Source organism: Onychostoma macrolepis, chromosome 02 (genome assembly GCF_012432095.1).
Source record: "Onychostoma macrolepis isolate SWU-2019 chromosome 02, ASM1243209v1, whole genome shotgun sequence".
NCBI lineage: Eukaryota > Metazoa > Chordata > Actinopteri > Cypriniformes > Cyprinidae > Onychostoma > Onychostoma macrolepis.
The window spans coordinates 22,537,479-22,558,748 of record NC_081156.1 but is presented as its reverse complement, the minus strand read 5'-3'; the positions used below and the strand labels follow the sequence as shown (position 1 = coordinate 22,558,748).

The 21,270-nt window shown below is 34.9% G+C and overlaps 3 protein-coding genes across 5 annotated transcripts in view; 1 reads left to right on the top strand and 2 right to left on the bottom strand.

The window, feature by feature from the left end:
* Window positions 1-1,320: 1,320 nt before the first annotated feature.
* Window positions 1,321-6,350, bottom strand: cacybp (calcyclin binding protein). The gene is made up of 6 exons (XM_058746708.1): window positions 6,199-6,350; window positions 5,698-5,911; window positions 5,508-5,604; window positions 2,312-2,411; window positions 2,117-2,211; window positions 1,321-1,791 (listed from the first exon to the last, which is right to left on the bottom strand). Exons 1-6 carry the CDS (start codon window positions 6,214-6,216, stop codon window positions 1,632-1,634), a joined length of 684 nt encoding a protein of 227 aa, XP_058602691.1. The 5' UTR covers window positions 6,217-6,350; the 3' UTR covers window positions 1,321-1,631.
* A 551-nt stretch (window positions 6,351-6,901) lies between these two features.
* mrps14 (mitochondrial ribosomal protein S14) lies at window positions 6,902-8,081 on the bottom strand. Its single transcript, XM_058746745.1, has 3 exons — window positions 7,928-8,081; window positions 7,496-7,660; window positions 6,902-7,322 (listed from the first exon to the last, which is right to left on the bottom strand). Exons 1-3 carry the CDS (start codon window positions 7,994-7,996, stop codon window positions 7,140-7,142), a joined length of 417 nt encoding a protein of 138 aa, XP_058602728.1. The 5' UTR covers window positions 7,997-8,081; the 3' UTR covers window positions 6,902-7,139.
* Window positions 8,082-15,558: 7,477 nt separating this feature from the next.
* Window positions 15,559-21,270, top strand: part of tnn (tenascin N) — a 38,673-nt gene continuing 32,961 nt past the window's right edge. For 2 of the 3 annotated variants that reach the window (XM_058746639.1, XM_058746627.1), the window contains exon 1: window positions 20,601-20,737. The gene's annotated coding sequence lies outside the window, so the exon portion shown is untranslated. Of the gene's footprint in view, window positions 15,576-16,301; window positions 16,411-20,600; window positions 20,738-21,270 lie in introns of those variants that run through there. The other variant, XM_058746631.1, reaches the window with a different exon arrangement.

Genomic DNA, 21,270 nt, shown 5'->3' with positions numbered 1-21,270 from the left:
TTTTGTACTAGGGTAATATTTATTTATTATTATCAAATCAGCTTTACATTATTTGATATATGGGTTAACTAATTCAAGATTTCATGACTTTATGTCGTACTGTGTAAAAACAAAATGTAGATGGCCGCCACACTGTGTCATCATAATGTATCATTCAGAGTTGAATCTGACATAAAACATACACGGATTTGATTTGCATATTTACATCATGTGGATAGAGCAAAATTACGTCATTGTGGAACGTACAGCTGTACGGAACTGAAAGAGAAACGCGCGGTTTCACGCGCCCCCGTGTGGCTGAAGTAATAAACTACGGGCACTTTCTTTTTGCACAAAATGTTCTCCAGATCTGGCGCCGTTGTCCTGTGGCTGCCGTCGCACCATCCAAGTGGATGCTGCACACTGGTGGTGGTTGAGGAGAGACCCCCCTACATGATTGTAAAGCGCTTTGGGTGTATTGCAATACACAATAAAGCGCTATATAAATGCCTCATTTATTCATTCATTCATTCAAGATTAGAAAATATAATGTAAATACGATTGACAAACACCGATTCACAGTTCAGTTTAGTTCCATTTATACATCAGATTAATAATAATGCATCCCAGAAATATTTCATTTAATGAACATGGGTGTTTTGAATAAATAAATACATTAAAAAAATTAATTATTTTTCTTTTTTATCACTCTCAAATTATATGGTCCTAATTACTAGAATAATATTACAATAAACATAAAACCCATGATTTTCAATGATTTTACCATTTTATATATATATATATATATATATATAAACTCTGTGGTTTGATAATCTAAGTGATGATTATTATTACTATTATATTATGTTATTTATTAATAAATAAATAAATGAGAATTGATCAATTGCAGTATTAATATTAATATTGCATGACAGCAGTATTTAATTTTTTTGAGTACCAGGAGCAATGAGATTTTTTTTAATTATTTTTTTTTAAAGGTATGTAGTACTAATTGCAACAGTAATATTGACTAAAGTAAGCCATGTTTCCATAAATTTACCACAATAAATATCATAAACAAACTCATGCACATCCCGTTTGTATGCAGCTCCTTGTGGCTTGATAGGTAAATTACAGAGACTATTTATTGCACATAAAAACTCACATTTATGTGCACAATTATGTTATCTAAAAAAAAAATTAAAATTCTAATTAACAAACACTGTTTTCTTTTATATCCACAGTTTATTTAGTTTAGATACTGTTTTCTCTCCATGATGATGATGAGAGTAATATTACATGACAGCAACATTTAATTTCATGACCACCAGAAGCAATAAATGACTTTAATGAATTTATTTTCATTTTCCACATTTAAGGTACATGGTCTTAAGTGCAATAACATTGACTGAAAATTTCCTGAACATTTGTTTACCATAGCTTGTTCACCATATGGAACAACTTGAAATTATGAATGCTGTGAAAATTACAATGGGAATGGAAACACTTTACGAAACAAAATTTTCATTAACATCCGCATTTAACAGGAAAAAAGTACAAAAATACATAATATAATCTGGATAAATTGGAATGGCATGTATGCAGCAGCTGAATTTGGGTGTTTCATTGTGAAAGCAGATCATTAAGCTGGCTTAGAAGTCAAAGTCATCTGCTTTGGCCTTCTTATCCTGAGACTCAACCCAGGCCTTGTTGATAGTGCGTTTCATCTCGTCATCTCCATCCGTATAGATCTTCTTCAGCACACTCATCAGCCCCTCGCTTGGATCAGCGTTCGCATCCAAGTTGGGTTTGCTGAAACAGACAGATTACCATTCAATTACCATTTATGACTAATAATTTGTAGAACCAAATTTAGTATGATGCTTATTACTATGATGTTACCCTGATAAGTGCATTATGCAGTCAAATATATATATTTTTAATAATTATAGCCAATACTTTTATAATATATAATAATATAATTTGTATTAATACTTTGGATAATTTTAATTTAGATTTATAATCTTATAATTTCTACATTTATATTTCCTTTTTATGCATCTGCACCATTTGATTTAAAATTTGGTTCAATATACAAATTTTAAAAATACAGAATGAAAGTGTGCATTTTACTCACTCTTTCTCCTTAGACTGTTTTTCTACTTGTGTCAAGCAGTCCCACTTTTTTGTTGACTTCTTCTTGCACAAAACAAGGACCATGTCTGTTTTTATCTGTAAACAAATATATTTCACAATTGCCTCTTTATCTATACAATTTTTTATCCATAAAACAAATCAATTTGCCAATATACAAAAACAGAAAATGACTAACCTTTTTACTACTCTCTGCTACAATAATAGGATATAAAAGGTTGTTGAATGTCATTTGATGGTTCTTCCCATCCAGATCTTTGACTAGAACATTGAAGCTTCTGTGAAGACATAATAGCAGAATATATATATACAGGTGCTGGTCATATAATTAGAATATCATCAAAAAGTTGATTTATTTCACTAATTCCATTCAAAAAGTGAAACTTGTATATTATATTCATTCATTACACACAGACTGATATATTTCAAATGTTTATTTCTTTTAATTTTGATGATTAGAGCTTACAGCTCATGAAAGTCAAAAATCAGTATCTCAAAATATTAGAATATTTACATTTGAGTTTGAATAAATGACCATCCCTACAGTATAAATTCTGGGTATCTCTTGTTCTTTGAAACCACAATAATGGGGAAGACTGCTGACTTGGCAATGATCCAGAAGATGAACATTGACACCCTCCACAAAGAGGGTAAGTCACAGAAGGTCATTACTGAAAGGTGTGGCTGTTTACAGAGTGCTGTATCAAAGCATATTAAATGCAAAGTTGACTGGAAGGAAGAATTTGGGTAGGAAAAGGTGCACAAGCAACAGGGATGACCGCAAGCTTGAGAATACAGTCAAGCAAAGCCGATTCAAACACTTGGGAGAGCTTCACAAGGAGAGAACTGAAGCTGGAGTCAGTGCATCAAGAGTCACCACGCTCAGGCGTCTTCAGGAAAAGGGCTACCAAGCCACTTCTGAACCAGAGACAACGCCAGAAGCATCTTACCTGGGCTGTGGAGAAAAGAACTGGACTGTTGCTCAGTGGTCCAAAGTCCTCTTTTCAGATGAAAGTAATTTTACATTTCATTTGGAAATCAAGGTCCCAGAGTCTGAAGGAAGAGTGGAGAGGCACAGAATCCATGTTGCTTGAAGTCCAGTGTGAAGTTTCCACAGTCAGTGATGATTTGGGCTGCCATGTCATCTGCTGGTGTTGGTCCACTGTGTTTTCTGATGTCCACAGTCAACGCAGCCATCTACCAGGAAATTTTAGAGCACTTCATGCTTCCTTCTGTTGACAAGCTTTATGGAGATGCTGATTTCATTTTCCAGCAGGACTTGGCACCTGCCCACACTGCCAAAGGTACCAAAAGCTGGTTCAATGACCATAGTGTTACTGTGCTTGATTGGCCAGCAAACTCGCCTGACCTGAACCCCATAGAGAATCTATGGGGTATTGTCAAGAGGAAGATGAGAGACACCAGACCCAACAATGCAGATGAGCTGAAGGCCACTATCAGAGCAACCTGGGCTCTCATAACACCTGAGCAGTGCCACAGACTGATCGACTCCATGCCACGCCGCATTGCTGCAGTAATTCAGGCAAAAGGAGCCCCAACTAAGTATTGAGTGCTGTACATGCTCATACTTTTCATTTTCATACTTTTCAGTTGGCCAAGATTTCTAAAAATCCTTTCTTTGTATTGGTCTTAAGTAATATTCTAATATTTTGAGATACTGATTTTTGACTTTCATGAGCTGTAAGCTCTAATCATCAAAATTAAAAGAAATAAACATTTGAAATATATCAGTCTGTGTGTAATGAATGAATATAATATACAAGTTTCACTTTTTGAATGGAATTAGTGAAATAAATCAACTTTTTGATGATATTCTAATTATATGACCAGCACCTGTATATGAAGAGTTTATTTGCAAAAAACAGATAACTCCGTTTTTTTTATTTTCAAAAATGTTTTTTTATTATGTTATAATGTTTTTATTGTGTTTTATTGTGATAGTTAGCTGTTTTTTTTAGTTATTTTTTAACCTAGTCAAAATAACCCAACTGCAGTTTGATTGAGATTAATTGGAATTAGGGGTGTGTGATACTGCAAATTTTGGTATCGATCCAATACCAAGTAAATACAGGGCAAGTATCGCCGATACTGATACCGATACCGATACTTTTTCCTTTTTAATAACATGCATTTAAATGACCAATTACACTTTGAAAATTAACAATAACTTATGTTGATATGACTAAAATATTACATTCACCTTAAAGCTATGTGGATATTTGCCTTTCTGAAAGGAGTTTGCAAGCAGAGGAGCCCAGAATATGAAAGCAATGCGTAAAGTTTCGTGTTAAGCATTTTCCTCCCATAGAAAAGAGTTATAAAGAGAGAGAGAGAAAAAAAAAAAAACTTGACATGGCCTAATAATGCATTAAGAAATTAATATTGAAAGGCCAACTCAGTATACTGATGATGCAAACTATATGCAGGCAAGCAGCCCAGCATATGAACGCAAAGTGCATGCATGTTAAGTGTTTTCTTCTGATAGAAAACGTTTACAAAGAAAAATACTGTATAAAAAGGCCAAATTCGGTAAATTGAATGGGTCTGGCTTCCAGTCTCATCCGCTTCCAGCAATTTTTAACTGTACAAAACAGCTCGTTTTGCTGCTTGCTTGATATTGCAAACTGGTGTTTCATACCATATTATTTTAATTAATTGTCTTAATTATAAACACACACTGTGGATAGCACAAACTATTTTTTGTTTATTTTTCTCATGATTTCCCTACCGTGCCTAATGAAGTGGAAGTCTCGCACATACGGTCTCGTTGAAAAAGGTGAATAAATTTGGTGCTGTTGCCACAGTAGCGAATTTCTACCGTTCCATCTCTCGCTGTAGCCAATAATATCCGCTTGCGCTTGGAGCCGCTGAGTCACGTGATGGCATAACAAAACACTAAAGCAGGGGAGGAGCAGTAATGTTTGCATACGAGACGTGAAAAGAGCGGTATATAAACACACATACATGTCTATTCTTTGTTGAATGTATTAATCCACTATATTAAGTGTAGAGGAGAGGAAATTAACCTAAAGTATCGATCTAATCAGGCTAGTATCGATCCGATACCGATACCAACGTTGGTATCGCTACTATCGATATTAAGATCGATCCGCCCAACCCTAATTAGAATGCACAATGAAAAAACATGATTTCTGAGAATGGTCTTTTTGAGAGTTATCTGATTTTGCAAATTAACTCTTCATATATATAATTAATATTAATATATATTATTAATGTCAATTTTAAGAATTTATTAATGATTAACAACAACAATAAAAAAACAATATTCCATAATTTTAGCATAATGAAAAAGATGAACCAAAATTCAGCAATATTCAATGTGAAAACAATACCTCTCTGTAAAATTGGCCTCAACATTTTCAGCTGGAATAGTATGTACTCCTTTTAGTGTAATGTAGATTTTGACGAATTTGTCAGACTGGTCCCATCCTAAAACACAACCAACAAACATTGACAGGCGTGTTAGACCACACATATCATTGTGGAATAGCCTATGCCGTTTATCCTGAGGTATGAACGCACCATAATTATTAATTTTGACTGTGTATCCTTTGAGTGTTGTGTCAGTTTTGTCTCCAGAGTCTTTCTTGGCTTGCTGCAGTTTCTGCTGTCGTTTCTGTGCCAGCTCTTTCTCGATCTTCTTCTGCTCTTGCGTTAACACGTCCCGCACGCGCTGGCGTTCACACTTCTCCAGCAGACTCGAGATCTCTTTAAGATCACTCTCAAGACCGGCGATCTAAAGACACAAAGTCAAATCTGAGATCATGTGATGAAGCATGTTTACATGTTCAGCACAGGTGAGATCAGCAGGCAGCTGTCATCTCACAACCAATGATAATTCATTCACCCAATGTGTATATTGTCCTATAAAACATCCTAGTAGTTTCATTCACATTCATAAGATGCTTTATATCTGAGGCTTTACAGTACAATGAAAACGAAACCTGGGTGGTAAGACTGCTATATATCCACTGCATGGGACAAAAATGAATAAAACACACACACAAAAACAGTCAATTATACCAGTTCACTGATGTCCATCGCTGCCTTGAAGAATCCTTAGGAAACTAGCTTCTGCAGTTTTTGATTGAAGTGATGAAAATGAATTTTGCTATCAATCGGGCGCTGCTTGTCCGCTGATATGCACGAAGCGCTGTTTCTAGAAAGATTCTTGCTTCCGCGTTGTGATGTCAAAATAAAAGTCCTATTTTGACCTTTGATAAAATGACCGCAATTACACTACTAAATAATTCTTTAAAAAAAAACAAATATTAATCATAATTTTAAAAAATGAATTACATTGTTGCAAATGATGATCTAGGAGGTAAAATTATTCTAAACGTAATAAAGCAGAAAATATATACTAAATTTAAAAATTTTAATGTGCATATAACCTTCAAGATGTATTACAGCAAGTAGATATACTCAAAACATTTACTAGTTAACAAGTAAAATGCACCAGTTTACACTTGCTTAATGTGAGTGCTCATTTGTCAATGCACAAATAAGAATTAAAATTTCATTTAAAATAAATTCAAAGCTCTTTGTGTTGTTGATGAAAGATGTAGTTTAAATATCACCCTCTTTTTGTATTTTTTGTCAAGTTAGTCAAAAAAATATTCTAGTGTGACATTAAACAAAGTAATCAATAAGTAAAAAGGTTAGATACCAGTAACCTAAAACCCAAAATAATAAAAATGAAAACAAAAATCACAAAACACGAAAGTAGCACATAATACCTTTTTATTGTATCTACAATAAAATAACTTATATAAATTGCCATCAGTTGAAGACAAAAAAAAAAGGACAATGTGAAATCTGAATCAATTTAGTACAAATAAAACAAAAAATAATAATACAACAAATGAGCAGGTGCTTGTTGGTTTTCCAGCTCTGTGTCTCTGCATTTTATGCAAGAATATCTTCTCTTTTATGACAAGGTTTTAGAACAATCCCATGGCTGATCACCACATTGATCTCTGAATTCCCGACATCTGGTTGTGGTCTGCTAAATGCCGAAAAACAATGCGGCTAAGACGCCACCTGCGCTTCACTCCACGAGGACGAGATGTCATCACACACCTGTTGCGAATGCGCACGGGACAACTGTCTCGAGGTAGTGCGGCTATTTCTTTATCAGCTATCTCCTGAGGAAATAAACATGAGAGACATGGCATGTTTTATTATCAATATTTTGACATTAAATGTATTCATTCATTCATTGCAAGTCAAAATAAATGTTAATGGCTGTGTAAAACAACCTAAAGTGTGTATAACGTTAAACTTCCACCGAATGGAAACTGCAAGACTTTGAATGTACCTGTAGCTCTTTTGGCAAAATAGTATTCTTCCTGATGGCATTGATGCGCAGTCTTGTATCTGCATATTCAAATGCCATTTGTCTCCTTTTCACATCCCGAAGCATCCTCCAGTCAACATAGTAGCTCCTGACCTGCTCCACCACTCCAAGTGAACTTCTGTAGGCCTGAGGAACATCAAATGAGCTTTTACATTGGGATACGTGTATATCTGAAATACACCTAGTCAAAAACCCCCAAAAAAGACAAAAAATAGCATTTTTGGCAGACGTAAACTATAAATGTCACTAGTAGTATATGTCTTGGTGTATCCTATTACAGTGTGTAACGCGATCGCAATCTAAATACAACATCATTCAAACACAAGTACAATGCATTCAAAGTCGTAACAGACTTTTAATTTACAAATCTGATTTTTAAAAAAGTGAATTTACCTGTCTACAAATCGGCAAGGACGACTGCAGAAACCCCATCCCCGTGCTGAGGACCTTCCGTGCCGCCATGTTGATCCAGCTCTACCTCGATGGTGGTTTGAAGGGTAAGAACTGCGTTTAGTACGTCGTTACCGCCATCTCCTGGTCATATTAAATGTTCATTCAAGCATTTGGGTTTTGTCCTCACTCAAAACAATTTGCAAAAGTTATGATACTTTGTTGTTATAGGACGTAGCCGACAATATTGTCGAAAACTGGCTTTGTCTGAATGTCGTGGCGAATCATATTTATAGACTTCGATTAATTTTGGAAAAGTCCACAGAGAATTATAACTCTGAGCATCTGTTATCGCCAGCCGTGAAAATAGTATTGTAACATACAAAAAAGGTTTCATAAGACAAAATAATCAGTAAAAAAAAAAAAAAAATCATAAAGTATGAAGAGCAGTTATAGTGTAAGAGCAATATATATTTTATATATTTGTGTGTAATTGCAGTACTGGGCCAGATAGTGGCAGAATGTCGCTACTAATTCAACAACAACATAATCGCCGAATAGTCTAGACGTCAAAAGATTAAACTAACAAACGTGCTGTTTGACAAAATCTGTATGATCTGTATACTTAAAGCCTTAAATACCTGTCATATATGTTATATGCATTTAAAGCAGGAGTTCTTAACCTTTTTGACTCCAAGGCAAGACCTCCCCATTGCCCACAACAATATTTAATTTTTATTTATTTTTTACTCACAATTTCTACTCAGTAAAGTATATTTTAAAGCTTGGCATTTAATTCAGCAAAAACATGTAGCATCAGTTGACTCAATTTTACAGGCTGGTCTTCACAAATGACATTTTCATTCTTGACAATGCATTGGACAAATGAACAATCACACCTCGGAGACCTTTGAGACATTGTGAGTTGACCTGCATCCTGCACCTGCATTGTGTTAGTAGCAGATCAAGACAAGAGAAACAAGGTCTTTTCGAGACAATATTCTCTGATTGTAATGATGACTGGCTGTACAAAATCTGGCCACGTTTAGACAGCGAATTTGTAGGCCTACAAACTATAAAAATAAACAGGGGACAGAGTAAACCTTCTGTTTTAAAATTCCTCCCTCACAGCTTGATGTCAGAGGTAAATTTGCTCATCTTGTGTCTGCTGACATATATTTTTTTGTTTGTTTTTTAAGCCAGTACTTTGCCACTTCTTATGCTCATCTACCATTCTGTCGTTACCACAGGATAAATCCCCCCAATAAAACAATGCAACTGAAAAAAAGAAAAAAAGCAGACGACAACAAAATAACAACCAACAAACAGCTTGTTATGTGCTTCTCTGCATGACATTGGTTAGAGTTCAACCCCAAGGCATTCATAAAAAAACTGTTCTAGTAAATTCCTGTAGAATTTCCCAAGCAATCTGCCTTTGTTAAAAGATACAAGGAGATGTGTTCTGAGAAAAATACTAACATGTGTCAAATTGCACAACTTCACAAAGAAGATCCATTATGTAAATTAAAGTGGAAAATAGATCTCGTGAGGTCTAGACACCAGGTTATGCTTCTATAAACCAATTGTTATGATATGAGGTTAACTTAAATAAATTAATAGGAATAGAAAGGGAACATAACTAATTTTAACCCATGTAAGCTTGAAGGCAACTAAAGTTGCTGAAGGCTTTACCCATATTTTTTCCATTTTGTAAATATTTTTTTGTGTGACAATACTTCAAAAACCACCGCTGTACAAGCAGTCAGTCTTAGGAAGAGCTTTTGACAACCCGCTGGAAATGATGCCATGTGGTGATGTTTAATTCATGAGCCATTTCTGGATGTTTACGCAGAAGTATTTGGCAACTTTAGTGACCAGTGAGCAAAAATCCTAGAATCTTTGCATTAGTTTCTATGGGAGTGCAGTTTCAAAGGTCCCACCGATTACTAAATTTACCATAATCATCTTTACATGAAAAATACCCTTTGAAGAACTCCATATATATATGAGACATTGTGCAAATGATTCTATTTAGGACATGCTTTGGAAATATCTGTGCATTAATGCTGTTGATCTAGAATATTCACAGCATAGTTCTGTTTATTTTAAGCTTACCAACATAAAGCAGAATGCCATACTGTGTCATGCATGTGCTGCTCTTCTGAAGCTGAATCTAATATCTGCAAATCTCTGTTCTTCTGAAGATTTCTGAAGCGTAGGCTTCAAAAAATATTTAGTAAATTTCCTGCTGTTCGCAGGCCACTTGAAACCCCAGTAGTTGCTTTTAAATGAGATCAATCCTTTCCAAAAACAAAGCAGATTCGGTCTGTGCTTTGTTCTTTAACAAATAAAAAATTAAACATAGTGTTGTGAAGGGCTTCCATTGAATTCATTTTCAGACATTCCAGGTTGATTCTCACTGGGGTGTGAAAATGAGAAACAAAACTGAACCTTGAATGACTTTGAGGTTGACATTTTGTAAGCTAAAATTGCTGTTTAATTTTTTTAACCTGTTCAAAAAGTATTTTTGTGTGAATTGCCAAAATAGATTTTATGCTCTCAGATTTACATTATAGAAAAGAGATTAATGAAGAGTTGCACATGCAAAGTGCATATTCTTTTTATATTAGCATCACCACTGGTCCATTTAAACAAAATCACAAAGAGCTCAAATCAGTTTCACTTTTTCCGTGTCCTGTTTGATTTTCATGAGCTACTTGTGTGGGCTGTTCATTCTGACGTCACTATATTAAGCCTTGCGAAGTCAGCATTTGAACACACTGCAGAAAAGAAGCAGGCAGTCTAGTATTTGCGGGTACTTCAGTTTTTATATGAGCTCAGAGAAAGTGAAATGGAAGAACGTTTGCAAAATTATTTAGTCTGCTTGTGCTAAACATGGTTCAGCATCTAAATATTACTATGTCTGTTATTTTGGTCAGTTCTCTTATGCCCTTCATGTAGAGTTGGAAATATTGTAATTACAAGTTACAAGTAAATGAATGACTGAGCAAAGTCGTATTTACAAGTGGGAAAGACATGACTTGTCGAGTTGGAATAGGGCATGACAATTAAACATTACGGAAACACTTGTAAAACAGTAGGAAGCATGTCTGTAGTGAATTATAATGTATAATTTAGCAAGTTGTTTTAATTTGATATGCAGAACCTCGAGCTGTGATGATACAGCTGATAGACAAGTACTCAACTTTCATGGTTTGTTCTGTGTAACACAAACATTTAGTTTTGAAACCATGTATTAATAAGTGATAGGAATGTATATTTTTCAGCATTTTGAATTCAGATGTTGGTATTTGGATTTATTTGTCAAATAATTAATTTGTTTTGTTTAGGCTACTTCCGACTTCAATGTGTGACATGTCTTTATAATGAGTGCCCAACTTGGAGTTCCCCAGGTGCACTTGAAGGCAGCATCTTTCAAAAACTTCCCACAAATTTCACTTGAAGAAATTCAAATGTTCCACACACATGGGGATGCATGTTCTGAGCTCTTTACCAAATGTTGTAACAGGTGATTTGCATACGTAACCTCAAGATGTTTGCTTTCCACGGTCTAGCGTTCTGGACCAGTGGCTCTAATTGTTTATTTAGAATTTTTGAAAGATTTCAAACAGCATATCATTCAGAACTGCTCCATTGTTCTATTATGCAAAATGTTGGTTAGAGAGTGGGAAACCATTAACATTAGGCAAACTTTTAAAGAAGAAAAAAATGAAATCAGTGCAGTTTCTCTAACATTTCCATTGTGCTTACTACTGTTTCAGGCAGCCTTCCAGCTATGAGGTAAAGTCCTTTTTGGACTCGAGGTCAAGGCCTTCTTGAATTTTGGAATGTTCTGCATTGCTCCCTCAGGACTGTGTCAATCAAATAGCTGGGGACCGAAGACTACCCTCAGTCTATATTTTGTCGGAAGCCCCTGTTCTTCCTCTGTCTCTCCATGGGTCAGTGCATGTTTTTATCTGCATTTTACACTCCAGTCCTTCTGTTCAACAGATGCTGAAGCTGATGTATAGAAAAAGAGAGAACATCTATCCTATTTAAGTTGATCGTCAATTTCAGTAAACAAACGAGGGCTCATAGAACGACTCCCAGCAGTGTCATTTTTATTAAACGTTCAACCTCTAATTTCAGCACAGAAGCACGACAAGTATTTGATTAATGTTTTGTCCCCGACGCGTGTCTGGTTTTGACATTAGATTAAGAAATAGAGACATCAGAGGGAATGAACCTCGCACGGCCAACCATCACAATCAGAGCAATCATGCTTTCCAAACCTAACTGTTAATCCCATCAAATACAGCATAATGACGTTTATGACGAATTGGATTCAAAATAAAATATGAAATGATAACTAGGACATTAGGCCAGAGTTTTCTGCATGACCATCTGTGAATACATTCAAAGAGACCACCAAGGTTAACAGGAAGTGTGCTCTCAGGGCACCCACTACCCTTTTCCACTCAGTGGAGCGGAGTAACCCAACACAATATGGTAGAGCAGAGTCTGTAAACTTTATGAAATCTTCTTTTATTGAGTCAGGTAATTGAGAATGGCCTGCAGAGAGAAAAAACCCTCACATGTGCATGTCAGCATGTGTTTCTGACCTGTTTTAACCATTTAACTAAGATGGTAAATTTAATCTGTAGACGTTTGGGGAAGGCTGCTGTTAGAAGCGAGATTGCTTGACTGATTTCCTGGTGCATTATTTTCAACAGTACATCTAAACTATGTGGATGTGTAGTGTTCTGGACAGCTGAAGTGTAGTATTTCTGCACCCACCTGAGTGGGTGAGTAGGGGATATCTAATTTAGCATGGAGAATGTGGCTGGAGAAATACTTTAGTTCATTTGATTAGACTTCTGGAAACATTTCACACATGATCGTGTATGATATCAGTCCTCTGGCAACAGTGTTTGTTGAAAGAACGTTCAGTTACAGTAAGAGATCATTTATTAATGTAAAAGCGAGACACTTAAACTTGAACTGTTGATATAGTCTGCGTATCACTATTTTTTTGCCTTGTTCTCTAGTAAAATATTTAAATATTCTAAAAAAAGAGAGATACATTTACTATTATTTACTGTAATGTTTATGTAATTCTGATACATAATTTTATATATTTAAAATATTTTTACTTAAAGGGGTGGTTTACTGCGATTTCACTTTTTTCATTTTAAATAGTGTGTAATGTTGCTGTTGGTGCATGAACAGTATCTGCAAAGTTGCTGCACTGAACGGAAGACAGCTTCCAGAATCTACACGAGTTCAATGCCGGATTCACACAGAAACTATTACTAAAACATGGAGCAGTTCCAACTTTAAAAACAGAGGCAGCAGTTGTTGGGCCACAACATGTAAGTAAGATTTCATAATTTTAAATGTATTTGCATGTATAATTTCAGACGTAATGTTTTAGTTTTATCAAGGACGTAAACAAATACCAACGCTGGCTTTAGTAGCCAGTTAGTTAAATGCTATTTCGTGTGTCTATGACAAACGCGTACAAACATTTTGGACCCGAATTTGTAATTAGTACTAATTTTGTAAATGTATTTTCCATGTATACTTTATGACGTAATTTTTCGATTTGATCAAGAACGTAAACACAAGCCAACGCTGTTTGGTTATAGTAGCCAGTTAGTTCGATGCTATTTTGTGTGTATAAGACAAACGTGTACAAACTTCAAAAAATGATATGTAATCACAACAGCAAACTTCCATTCAGAAACGTTTGTAAGAGCTGTGCTTGCGGAAGTTCTGCTTGACTCTCTTCATTACCGCTTTCTGGGTCTGATTCTGGCTTAAACTGATATGGCAATATTGACACCATTATTTACATTTGACCGCAGCACATGCAACTGTCGCCCGTGAAGGTAATGGCCGTGAAGTTTCCGGACAATGTGCAGTACGCAGTTTAGCCAATCACAACACACCGGTCCAACTAACCAATCTGAGCCCATTGCCTGTTTCTGAGGGAGTGGTTTCATAGAATCAGAAAGTCAACCGGTCGTTCAAATGACAGAGGAGAAAGCGGCTTACAATAAAGGTGAAATATATGAAAAATAAGGCGTTTTTTAACAAACGAAACACGAAGACATGTTATATTGCACCCCATACACACAATCAGGCAAAGAAATAAAGCAGTAAACCACCCCTTTAAAAACATACATAAAATTTATGTATTTTCTATAAGTTTTTTATAGTTTTTTCTATAAATTTAATGTAATTGTGATACATATTTTTTAATGCAAGACCTAGCCTACTACACGCATATATTTACTATTATTCTCTGAAAATTAATTTTTTTATTTTTTATTATATTATAAGGATGCTTAGATATTTTTATTTGAAAATAAGTTCTGACATTACATAGGGCTCATTTCATAGGCTTGACAATATAGGTTTGGCAATGCCTCTTTGAGCTTATAAACTTGACCTACTGTAATATATCAACAATTTTGACAGGCAGTGACAAACAAGAATCCCTAAGTGTCTCAGAGAGGTTTATTTAAAGAACGTTTGTGACAGAGGTAAACAGAAAATTGGAGGAGGCCGTGTAGACATTTAGTTGTGTTGCTTGCTTATAAATTAAATTTATAGGGAGGGCCTGCGATCTGAAGCTGATAATGCTGTCATAATTGTCTGTTGGGAAAGCAGATTAAAGGACAGGTTAGATAGTTACAGGATAAATAAATGTCAGTGGAAATGGTAGGTCATGTGATGTGGTGCACTGTAATTATTATAACTAAATTCAGACCTCAGTGTTTTGATCTTGAGATGCGATAGGACAGCTCTTCATCATATCACACTCTTCCGTGTTTCCGAATGAACTACCTATCAGCAAAAAACCTTTTTCACCAGCACCATTTGCTATTTCCTGCACAAAAATCAATATGTTTCTTATTTGTATCTTTGACCAATAGCTGTGAAAAAAACTGATGTTAAATCATTTTAGAAACATTTTAAACACAATATTCCCAGTTACATTGTTTATTTTTGCTCCGCCAACAAATACAATTCCAAATGAAATCAGAGCAGAATCATTCTCTCCAAGCAACACACACAGTAACAAACGGTAATGGCATTTCATTCCTGGATCAATCAGTGTTTTTAACGAATCGTTTGAGTAAATGATTCAATGACTCATTCATTTGTTTACTTTCTGCAGGAATCAGTAGGCGCGTTCGAAAGCATCAGGATCCTTCTGCTCTCTTATCGCTCTCGCGGTACTTTGATGCCATACACTGATCATTCTGCGCAGCGCCGCTTAAAGTCGAACGCGCCTAGTGTATTTGTATAGATCCATTCACTGAATGATTCAATAATTCACTCAAGAACTTGTAACCTGTCGCCACCTGCTGGCGTAACTGTGCAACAACCTGCAGAAAAAGTCGTTCAAAAGTCTGTCTGGAACGCATAAAAAAAGAAAAACCGAGCAATTCACAAACATTGTCAGCTTCCAATGCCATATGGGACTTTTCTTCCAGAGATTTGACCTCTGCTATACCTATAAAGAAAAAAAATTATTTTTTTTGGGCCATGCAGTGCGGGTTGAAACAGCATGCTTCAACTCAGGTGTCTAGATCACATTCTATCTGAGGAGGAAAGAACCTCGGTGGCCAATGAGAAACAGGTGAGAAAAGACAAGCTTTGCTCTCTGGGAGGGAGGTGAGCTCTTTTTGTGCCTGTGGGATACTGTAGAATGATGTTTTGGTAGCCTTTGGTAATAAGTTGGGGTTTTGTTTGCTATAAACAAAACAAAGTATTAAAAATTGTTTCTGGAGAGATGCAGTCAAAATCTTTTTGGTCTGCTCAACTACAGCTGAATCAAGTATAATGGAACTACATTTGACAAAGGGTAAATAATGCTGTGGTTTCCAATACAATGTTGTGCAATTTTGTCATAAATTACATAGATTTCTATATTTAGAATTTATATTTTACACATAATTTATTTTGCCTTGTGATTTATTTATTATTTGCATTTCCAATAGCCTACCCAAAAATGTAAATTCTGTCATCATTTACTCATCCTTCTTTCTTCTGCTGAACACAAAAGAATTGATTTTGAATTCAATTCAATTCAAGCTTATTTTATACATCAGCATTTTAAGTTTATACATCAGCATTTTGAAGAATGTGGGTAATGTCTTTAACAGCTGAAAGAAATTTATAAAGGTATGGAACACCTTGAGGGTAAGTAAATGATGAACTATCCCTTTAAAACCGAATTTTTGTAGATAAGTCTGTTTTTCAGTCTTGGACTTACATTACATCTGTATTCATTTCAAGAAGTGAAAGACTGTCAAAAGCCACGAACCTTAAAACATCTTGTGACTTTTTCTTGTTTATTTTTCAGTCTAGGAACGTAGAGTCCTGCCATGGATTTAAAATACATCAGCATCACAGAGGTCTGATTCAGTCAGATGGCACGAATGTGAAGAATGTCTTTTGTGCTGAACTTAAAGGTCACCTGCATGCTGATATGTTTATTGCCATACGTATTCCTGCTTTGAGTTACAACAACAGTCTTACTTAAGTGTGTTTGTGCAATTAAGACCATCAGTCAGCTTTATGAAGAGCAAATCGTTATTAGTAAGATCACATTTTCTCAAATCGTTAATGTTAACTATGTCTCGGTTCAGTGAATAGAGAATTGCACAATGCAATTGCAACACATCCCATTCGGTTCCTCTTAGCGTCCTACCGCTGCTATGAAAAGCCTTCATTCCTTACGGTTTATTATGATCCCTGCTTTGGAGACAGACAGATAGATGAATGTATAAGGTAACTCAAAGCCTACTGTTGACAGTGTGATATAGAATATTGGATCTGTGTCTCACACGTATGTGAGTTGGTGGAAGGTTTATTTGCAGAGTTGAGACCTTATGGCTTCGATTTACATTTTTTTTCCCTCTTAGTTTTCTTATGGTGGGGTTGACCTTCAAAACCAGCCTAATAAAACCCAGAGGCATTCCATCTAAATATGTTTAAGTACAGAGATTTAATTTTCTCTGATAGATTTCCTTGTGGCTTTGTCTTTGCAGCCTCAAGTCTCTGTGCTTCTATAGTAGACATTAAAACTCTCAACAGAAGAGAGAAAATTCTTTACACCTCTGAGTTTGTCTAACATGTAGTCTGCTTATACATTTTATTCATGTTTTTCTAGCTACAGGTTATTGCTAAGTAATTGTAATCATCATAAACCTCCAGCATAGCAATCAACATTTTTCCTTCTCCTTTCCCCCCCATTTTTTATTCTGTGGACCACTCACGTAGTCTTTATTGAAATATGTCCCCATTTCCTTAATACACAAACTCTTGCTGAGCCTCTGCCTCATAAAAAGCATGGTGAAAGCCATAAGTCTGCTTCACGCCATGCCACATTTCTGCTGCATTCTTGTACACAACACCGGCGGCCAAACACATTAATCAGTATACACAGATCCTCTTTTGAAATAAACGGAGAGAGATGGCCGTTGATGAAAAATGAGTGACGGATGAAAGCTGCGTATCCTTTACGGGTATCATCTCGATACTAGTGTTGAAAAACTGGAAAATAATTCAATAATTCAAAAGGAAACTGCTTTGATATATTTGAGGATGTGTCAGGAGGGACCTCAAACATGTGTATCGCTCAAAGGGTAAATGATTTAGAGCTCTCTGGAAAATGTAAAACATACGGTAGCCAGATTTTGACTCCAAACGTACTGTATATATCATTCTACTGCATAGTTCATTCGTAAACAAGTGGTAAATAAATATGGCCACTTAAAAATTGTATTTTTAGTATTGTCATGCATGGGGAAGTATGCTGACAAGTATACCAATCCATTTTTTTTTTTTTAAAGAAATCAGTACTTTTGTTTAGCAAGGATGTATAAACTGGCCAAAAGCGACAGTAATTTGTTACAAAGAGTATGTTTTTTGCATAAATATTGTGCAGCACAACATAAGAAATATTTCTTAAGCATCAAATCAGCATGTCAGAATGATTTCTAAAGGATCTTACGACACTGAAGGCTGAATATTCAGCTTGCTGTCACATAAATAAATTATATTTTAGATAGTTATTTTATTTTGTAAAAATATTACTGTTGTTACTGCATTTTTGATCAAATAAATGAAGCCTTGGTGAGCATAAGAGACTTCTTTCAAAACCTTACATAATCTACAATGTACATCATTAGGCAGCACATAAATAACAAATATTAATGATAACTAAAATAATAAATAAATAATGATAGTTGCTTATTTAGTTATAGTAGTTTTATTAGTTATAGTTGTCAAAATCTGTATAACTTTCTGTCTTCTCTTATTTATAGCAGAATGTGCAAGGCGACATGTGTGCAAGGCTCTTTTCAATACAGTGAAAGTCAATGGTGTCCATTCCCTAAAATTCCCTCCTTGATCTTCTTTACACAGCTATCATATGGCTTCAGAAGACTTGGAATATAGCAAATATGCTTTTATGATGCTTTTAGTGTGCCTTCACAATTCACTGTCATTATATAGGAAAAAGCAGCACAGATTCTGTTTAACTTCTTTTGTGTTCCAGTTCCACAGAAGAAAGCCATACAGTTTTGAATACATTGGGGTGAATAAATTATGACAGAATATTCATTTTTTTGGTGTACTATCCCTTTAAATCTTAGAAATTTGTATGAAATAATAAAATTTAAATGTGTGAAATATTGAAACATAATACATTCTTTATTAGTATAATTCTAAGTACTTAAATCTTACCTTACCTTAAGTCTGCCGTTTTCCCATTATTCAAACCATAGTACTGCAGTAGCAGTCACTAAATCATTCACCAAAAAGCAAACTGACATGTAATTAAAACCGGTAGTAACAGTGTTTACTGTGTTTTTCAACAGTAATTAAAGACATAGACAAGCACACAATCACTTACTCACTGCTGAGTGAACGGTGCTGTAAACTAGCATGATTTTTTTTCACTATACAGCCGGACATTTCCTGACTACAGAACAATTTCTCCCTGTTCTTATTCCCTACATATTCCAACCACATGTGAAAGTATCCAAATATTTATGGAGACAATCAGGTGTGCCAAAGGTTTTTTTTTTTTTTTTAATTTTTATAGTGCACAGGCTCTACTTTTAGCTGTTAACAAATGAAACATTGAGTTCAACATAGATTGAGGGGAAGGTTTTAGGGTCTGGGATAGTGCTTTTTTCAGTTACGCCATCCTTTGAAAGTGTTCCAAGAGGAAACTACTGCCGTTGCTATATGTCTGAGGAAGAATATACAACCACATTATGTATAAAGCTGGACCCCTGCTTCTCTTTAAAAAACATTACACCTGGCCTGCTCTCCAGTTTCAGCCCAACTATTTCACCTCTCTGTAACACAACACCCAGAGATCAACAGATGCCTGGGAAATTATAGCCAAATAACCTTAGTGATGACTTCTGATAATTGCTGCTCCGTTCCACTTAAAATCTTGATTATAGGCTGACAGAAAAATATGTGTGGAAAACTCAAAACAAATATGTCTCAAAACTAAATATGTCTCAAAAACTCAAAATGTTTCAAAGTTAGTTTATTATTACACTAAAAAGGGCACAGAAACAGTTTTTATGCAGAAACTGCTAATTTCACTATTAATTACAAAGAGAAGGCTGGAAATAGTATTTTCTTGTAAAACATGCTTCATGGTTTTATTTACAATATCAAAATTATGACAGAATATGATTTTTTTTTGGTGAAGTATTCCTTTATATTTAGCCATTGTTTAGGTAGAGATGCGCTTTAAGCAATAAAAAACAAGTAAAAGATTAAATTAAATGATGAAATATTAAAATTTAAATGTGTGAAATATTGAAACATAATATATGTTGTATTAGTATCATTCTGAAATAGATGTTTCAACAGTTTTATTTACAATAACCAAAAAAAAATATATATATATCTATATATATATCTATATCTATATATATATATATATATATATATATATATATATATATATATATATATATATATATATATATATATATCATATAATTTATATTTCAATTTCAATTCTTTTGAGTGCAGCAGGGAAAAATTAAGATGCATCTTAAAGTTTTTGCTATGGAACATACATTTTTCTGAATGTTTCACTGCATGTTTCACTGCAGTTTTTCTGAACATGTTTCATAGACGGCACAAAACCCAAATGTGTAAATTAGATTAGGAATCAGTTTCCATTCGTAAAGTTATTCCAGTTTTTGAATCAAGAGGAAAATGTGTGGAAAGGACACATAAAAATATTGCTCCTGTAACCATGTAGTTTGCTGCTGTATTCAAGCTCAGGACTGTGTTGAGTTTGGCTCTACACGCCTGTCAGTAGCTATATATCACAATTCCTGGAAAACAGATTGATTAGCACTGCTACTGTAAGAAAATCCTTGATATAAAAAAACGTATTCATTAAAATCTACCTGTGAGAGCTGGCGGTATGTGTGGACCACTCTTGTTAAGTTTGTGTTGAATGGAATAAGTAATGAAATAAGTTCCAGACAATGTACAACAGAGAAGTGTCTCATTACCTCCTTCAGTTCTGTCCTCTATGGTTGAGTTTTGGAGATAGCCACACCCAGGCTGGCCATTGGCTCAGTGCTGCAATGAGGACATTTAAACTGTTTGAAGGCAGAGAGTTGGAGAGGACTCGGGACATTGCTGGTCAGGAGGGCCCTGAATGCCCAGTCTGAGCTTGTAAACAGGTGCTTGCAGTAATAGGCGTGCGTCAGCGAGCAGGGATATTACTGTGGCAGGGAATATTCTGGGGTAAGGCATCTACAGCTTCATTATTGCCTCTGCATGAACATCTCACGTTTTTGCAGCTGTAAAAATCTGCTGTTTAATCGGCATTATGATGTTTGTGAGGGTAGATATCATGCAGTGATTTCAAAAAAAAAAAAAAAAAAAAAAAAAACTTAGATTTAAAAACTTTATTTTAATTAATTGCTTGGTACCGTAATTGTTTTTTCTTATTTGCTAATTCTTGCTAATTATGAATATTTGATTCCACACTGTAAACATGTTTTGACAGCTAATCTAAAAATATACTAACATCTAAGTGAAAAGTATTATTTAACATGTCTGAATTAAATTAAGTAATATACTACAATATTAACAAATAGAAATATTGCACTAATATAGGGCCATCTAAACTTTTAGATTTTTATTTTGTTTTTATATTTTTGCCACTGCTAAATGTTCACGCTCAGTACTAAGAATCATTGCTAAATTAATTATTTTTAGACATTGAAACTATCGAAACAGATTCAGATTTGTCATTTAGGACTATAATTTCTGGT